The sequence below is a fragment of the Stegastes partitus genome, unplaced genomic scaffold (genome assembly GCF_000690725.1).
Source record: "Stegastes partitus isolate 25-593 unplaced genomic scaffold, Stegastes_partitus-1.0.2 Scaffold180, whole genome shotgun sequence".
Classification (NCBI taxonomy): domain Eukaryota; kingdom Metazoa; phylum Chordata; class Actinopteri; family Pomacentridae; genus Stegastes; species Stegastes partitus.
In genome coordinates, this window is record NW_007577911.1 from 537,115 (window position 1) to 543,917 (window position 6,803).

The 6,803-nt window shown below is 41.7% G+C and overlaps 1 protein-coding gene across 1 annotated transcript in view; it reads left to right on the forward strand.

Annotated features, from left to right (window-relative positions):
* The first annotated feature begins 1,997 nt into the window (after nt 1–1,997).
* The window catches only part of tiprl (TIP41, TOR signaling pathway regulator-like (S. cerevisiae)), a 7,492-nt gene continuing 2,686 nt past the window's right edge, over nt 1,998–6,803 (forward strand). Inside the window, 6 exon segments of the mRNA XM_008280063.1 lie at nt 1,998–2,064; nt 3,363–3,490; nt 4,441–4,620; nt 5,027–5,126; nt 5,251–5,382; nt 5,845–6,026. Of these exon segments, the coding sequence (XP_008278285.1) occupies nt 3,366–3,490; nt 4,441–4,620; nt 5,027–5,126; nt 5,251–5,382; nt 5,845–6,026 (719 nt within the window). The 5' untranslated portion in view covers nt 1,998–2,064; nt 3,363–3,365.

Below are 6,803 nucleotides of genomic sequence, written 5' to 3' on the forward strand. Positions count from 1 at the left end.
ACATTTGTGCGGGAACAGTGGAGATGCAGATGGCGTTTATGTTGGTCTGTCATTTTGGTCAGCCATGGATCTATTGTTTTACACTGGTGAACAGCTGTTGGCGCTGAGCCAGGCCAAGCCACCGTTGTGGGAGGGACCGGACATCCCCGATGAGCTGGAGGAAGAGGGGATGCAAGGCAGGAGTGAAGGAGAGGAGACGCTACAAGCCAACCATCACCATGGAAACGTGAAGTCTCTCCCTAGCGGCCTGGAAGAGCTAACGGCTAACAGCTAACAGCTAACAGCGCTAACCCGGCTGCAGTGGGAGTATCAGGAGTGCAGCCTCATGTTGTTCACGGAGTCATGGCTGAACGAACTCACTCCGGACTCGCTCGCAACATTGGACGGATTTCACCGGGTCAGAGCGGACCGGAGCTGGAGGGAGAGCGGTAAGAAGAAAGGCTGGGGACTGGCCATGTACGTGAATGAGAGATGGTGTAATGCTAGCACGCTAGCGTTAAAGAGCGGCGCTGCGCGAAGGATGTTGACCTGCTGGTGGTTGGTTTGCAGCATTTCACCTGCCCAGGGAGTTTTTTGCACTTACTATCCTCCCAAAGAATAGATACTGAGCACTGTAGTTTACCTTTGTGCTCGCGAGCACCAACCCAGTGCAGGACTCTGCTGTGAAGGTGGAGACTTGTGGTGGTGGTGTACTTGCAACAATAAAAAAAATGAGATATGTATATATATCATTTATATCAGGGGTTCTCAACTGGTGGGTTGCGACCCAGAAGTGGGTCGCGGGCCTGTTCTGGGGACAGCTGGTCAAAATTAAATAATAGATAATGTGCGTCTCAGGTTGGACTTATTTTTTATTTTGAAAAAACCCAATAGCCAACTATTCGTTGGCTGTGCTGGAATCAGGATATCAGCTTAGATCTTCCTCCCACCTCCTCCTCCTCCTCCTCCTTCTTCTCAGTCCTTCTACACCAGAATGTCGCAGTTTTGAGCTTTCAATGAGTTCCATAACTCTGTTTTTTTTAGTGATGTAACCGACATATCTTTGTCACAAAAAACAACAACCATGGATCTTGGTTCTGTCATAGGTATATTGTATATTGTATATTGTAGGTCTTCTGGAAATATGACAAAATGGTGCTGGGTCAAAAATATACATCCAACCACACTGACATTTGGTTAAACGTCCTCTGGTCATTTTCACCACAGTTTTGGTTGCCGTCCACAAACTTCTGGCAAGCCTATGGTTGAATTTCTGACCACTTCTCTTGACAGAAAGTGGTGCAGCTAAATTAAATTAGTGGCTTTTCTGGCACTAACTGTCATGTTCTCTGCCTCCACCTCTGCTGGAAGTCTTTCCCTCTTTTCCTTGTCTCCCTGTGGGCTTGTGAGAGAGAGAGTTTAGATTCTGTAAGCAAAGCCTATCTAGAAACTGAAATCTGTGGCACTTGGGCTGTGATGACATAATGTATTGTTAGCCTGCACCAGAAAGACAAAAACAAACAAACAAACAAACAAAAACATCCTAAGTGAGAAAATGTTTACTTAGGTAAATAGTGTACTTTTACTGAAGTGACCACAACGATATGGGCGGCACATTCAGTCACTTTTATTTCCAAGGTTTAAAAATTAAAAAAAAAAAAAACGTTGACACACACAGGAATAACTATAATATATATATTTTTTTTTTTTTTAATTACACTTTAACGTTACTTCCGGGTCAGCCACTCAGTTTATTTGTGTTTATGACTTTATGAGGTAAAATTGACAAATGGAAATTAGACTAAATAAAAAACGAGCCATTTCTTACCCTTGCTCCGGCTGATTTTTAATATTAATAGACAGTGAAAAATGAGAATCAGTTGTTGTTGTTGTTGTTGTTTTGGTAATGGTTCGAAAACTGAATTATACCTAATACCCTTTGTAGGGATGTTCTTTGTAAATAAAGTTCTTGAGAGAAGAAAAAAAAATGAAGCGGAACCATAGCGTAACTGTCGAAAACATCACCGGACAGTTTTCACCGACGCTCCCAAGTAGCATCCATGACAGGTTGACAATATTACCGAAGTAAGTGTCTGTTTTTCGCTTTATGCACGCTATTACACGCAGTTGTACTGACTCACGGCTTAAAAAAAATAAAAAATAAAACGTTATCATGAACGTGGGTTTGTAATGTTCCGCCAGGACGCCGGTAGAACCGCGGCCTGTGAGACAGCAGCGCCGAACACCGTTCACTGAAATGTTGTGAGATGAGAGGAACAAACCGGGCTGCTGCCAACCCGCATGCAAATCATTTCTTTGGCAAAAAATAAGGAAATGCATGTTTAGGTTGCATCTGAGGGGATTCGTGTTTCATCACAATGAAGCAAACGTCCATGTTTCCAGTGTTTTAATAGACACGCGTGATAATTGATGAGGGTAAATAACTACAGCCAAAGTAAGTGGAACTGGGCGGAACATAATGCATGCTGGTTTTAATGGAGCTAACTAATCTGACCATCTAAATCAAAACAATGCAATTTAAAACTGACGTTAAGGGACTTTTTTGCATTAGTACATGTCAATGTTTTAAGGTTGACACGAAAAGAAGGCGTTACATGTGCAGCAGGAATCACAGCTGGCATTTGGTCAAGTTAACAAACTCATTCGTAGCCACAAAGTGAATTATGTGCAGTAAAAGATGGTGCAGGTGAATTTGGGGCAGCTTGTGTGACTTGCTAAGTTTGTTTTGTATTTTACCTGCCAGTCATTTTATCCCGCCTTCCTTTTATCCCAGTATTGGGAAAGTCATGTCTGTGTTCTAGCGGGTGCTGACCCTTTGCAAATCTGCAAATCCTAAATCACTTCACTTTTTTTTCTTCTTATCTTTCTTTTTCTTAATTGCCGATGTAAATTTGAAAATTTGCATGCAGGTGATGCAAACTAAACAGCAAACACCCCCTCTCTGTTCCAGTGTGACAAAGTCAGCTCATAGAGAAATAGTTTCTCCAGTTGGGTGTGGAGGAACTTGGCTGGCCTGACCCCAACCCCAACCCCAAGTCAATCAGCTTCTATAAAATGGTTTAAAAGCAACAGATAGTGATGGCAGACTCCTAACAGACAGCCCCTTGTATTCTCAAAGGGAAACATGTCTTTTGAGGAACAACTTTACAGCACAACATTAGAAACTTTAAACCAAAGTTTGACTTCTGTTCAGCTTGACCCGCAGTGTCAAATCTGGCTTCCAAAAGTCATAATTATGTGAGAAGCCACAACAGACACCTTTGATCCTGATGAAATGGATGTTACACAATGTCCAACTGTTTTTGTATCAAGAGATGTCTGTCCAGTCTGTTTGAAAAACCTTCTGATAATATGTCTTGTAGTTGATGTTGGCCTCTCTGTCCATGATGATGTCACATGGTTTCAAGAGCAGTAAACAGGACTTCACTTTTGGACCATGGAAAGTGACTGCTGCCAAAAACCACATCATGAAATCGAAAGACATTGAACGGTGAGAAGTTTCTCTCACTTACAGTAGATAATTATTTGTCTTCTAACTTTTACTTGTTAAATGCTGTTGTCCTCTTTGGTGGGTCGGATTGTAGCCAGGCTACATAAGCTGGGTCCAGGAAAAGGTAAGATCAAAAGATATGTATGTATATACTGTATATCTATGTAATATACACAGATTTGAATGTCATGTAAAGTGGCCATTGTTCAGCCACAGAGAGCTACAATGAACAACCATGCTTCTTTAAAAGAAACAAAAAGATGTGGCTGTGAATATTGTCAGTCATCCAGGTTATGGTTATTCTCGTAGATTAATCGTAGCAACTGAACTTGCTTGAGTTCCTTGAAGACGTTTCACCTCTCATCCAAGACTGATGAAGCCTCTTAGATGAGAGGTGAAACATCTTCAAGGACCTCAAGCAAATCCAGTTGCCACGATTAATCTACGAGAAAAAACAAAAAGATGAGCTCACCAACATAACCCGCCAGATGAAGTGAAAACACACAGCATTCATCGGCCCAGAGAAACGTCTGCCATTCCTTGAATTTCATAATGCTTTTAAAATCTGTCTCATAGTGCACCGTAGCCATTTGATGCAGGTCACACACAAATACTGTAAAACTGATTAGTACTTGGATTTCATATATTTCAGAGTAGAAAAACGAATGTGTGGTAGAATGAGGTCCTGTGCCAATAAAACTGAGTAAAGTACAGCCACAGTGCATCTGATATGACTTCTAAATAAGCTACAAAAGTTTATTTATGCTATAAGCTATAAAAATATATGACTGTAGATGCTGAAGATCTGACACTTGAAGTTTTGACAAAGTGAGCTGAGCTATATTTCCAGTGCAGTGATGCAGAACTGGCATTGTTGTTGCTGTTGTTTCCATAAAGACGTGTGTTGTCATCTGTAAGTGTCACCAGCTGTTTACTGTTTGCCTTTCCAGATTAGCAGAGGAGATGAACATGCCCTCTCTTCCAGAGATGTTGTTTGGGGACAACGTCCTGCGCATCCAGCACACAGACGGCTACGGCATTGAATTCAATGCTATCGATGCCCTTAAGAGAGTCAACAACATGGAGGATGCTGTTAAGGTGGCCTGTGCTCAAGAATGGCAGGAGAGCAGGCAAGACGATCATTACAGTGTGTTACCACATTGGAGTGTTGCTGTGTTCACTTTTGTCAATAGTTTAAAACAATGTAGACACTGCTGTGCTTGGTTTTCAGAAAAACCATTCACAAATATACAGTATATTGGCCGAGACATTAACAGTATTTTCGTGCATCTTGGTCCACCAGAATCAATCGTACTGTCCACTGACAATTTAATCAAATTTATGAGGCATCCAATTGAGTTGCAAAACTTATTGGAGTTACAAGTAACCAATTCTGTCAGCTTGCAGGATGTGGCGTTTCAAATCAGTTTTCCTATTCAAAATTGTTTTCTTGTTCAAACAGGTATGGTTGAGTTTCTCCAATGTTATAGCCAGCCATTGTGTAAAGTATATGTGTCTACGATGATGTGTTTCCAGAGCTGATACTGAGCACTCCAAAGAGGTGTTGAGACCTTATGACTGGACGTACACCACAGACTACAGAGGCACCTTGATAGGAGACAGTATGCAGATAAAGGTGGGTCATTTTCAGTAATTGAATGTCAGACACTATCAACACCTTTTCTACGTGTAACGTCATCGGTACAAAGCAGAGGGATGTTGTATCTTGAGTTTAATTTCTGCCTGTTGTTCATGTGAAGGTGACGGAGACAACAGAGCGTATTAACATGGAGAAGTTGAAGGCTCGGGAACACATCATGTTCTTTGATGAGGTACTGCTGTTTGAAGATGAGCTGCACGACCACGGCGTCTCCATGATCAGCGTCAAAATTGTGAGTGCTGTCTTCCTGTTGATCAGGTGCCAAATGAAGACCAGATTTATAACTTAAGACTTTCTTTTTTAGACACAGTATGTATGCAGTCAGTACCTAATCTATTGAAGCAACAAATTATTTTATAAATGCCGTTTGTTGAGGGAAGTTTCATCCAGCAGGAACCATGTTCACACAGTTACACATATTTACACTTTGAAGCTTTTTATAATGCAGCCGTAGTCCAGTTAATGCCTCTATTGCATTCTGGGAGTGGGCGAGAGCTCAGTGGGCTAAAGTCAGTGGTGGGATCTGTTTAAGGTCGCAAGGCTCAGAAAAAGAAATGATAATTAAGTGATACTAACTGATTCAACAGCTAGCTACATGCAACATGCAGTAATACATGGTATGATGGCACAGTATTGCATTCAGACTGTTTCCAAAGGTTCTGAGAGTAACATGCTGCATTTTTTGATTGCACAGAGGGTGATGCCCACCAGTTTCTTCTTGTTGCTACGTTTCTTCCTGCGAGTGGACGGAGTGCTGATTAGAATAAATGACACTCGACTGTATTACGAGGCAAGTTGGTTTACATCAGTCACAGAATTTAAATGTGGTAGAGGTTAATCCTCATGTTGTGAAGGTTACTTTAGTAGTCTACAGTCATGACTCGATAATCCGACCCGTATCAATCCAAAGCCTTGCTGTCCGACAGGTTTTACATTAAGTGTCGGATTATCGAGTCACGACTGTATTTCAGAACCAGTTACAGATTACATGTCCTTAAATCTAATTTGTAGCATATTTTGTTTGATTGCTCAAAGAGAATTATCAATACTTTGATTTACCTTAACGTTGGCTTACACCATTCTTGTATGTAATAGTGTGAATGAATGTGGTGCTTACAAAGGTCTGGGCAACAGTTTAATGTCTAATTTTGTTATAGTTTGTGGTCCCAGCGATGGACATTTCATCAGTAGCAATAAAAAAGTAATGTGATAAAAATGTTTTATAGTCCAGCTTACACGCATTATATTCAAACCACCATCAAAACCATATCAGAACCACAAAGTTCAATTCCATGAACAAACTCTAAGAGTGCTCCCTCTCTTGCTCATACACAGTCTGTCATCCTTTGACAATAGAGCCCCTTCACCGTCCGTCTTTCTCTTAAGGCGCCCTAGTCCATGGTTGCATCTCCTCACCCCCGTCTGCGCCCACAGACCTCCCGTTGTGGAGAATGCAATCGGCAGGGGCCGGTATTTGCCCTTGCAGGATTGGCTTCACTGCCTAATGAAAACACCTAAGACTCTGAGAGCTGACACTCTTAATATCAAGATGTGTAGCTGGTGTATAGTGATGTCCAGTGATACCTGGTCCAGGCCGGCCACTTAAAACCTCAACCTTCCTGCAGTACAGCAGCAGCTTTGCCTAGGTTTCCA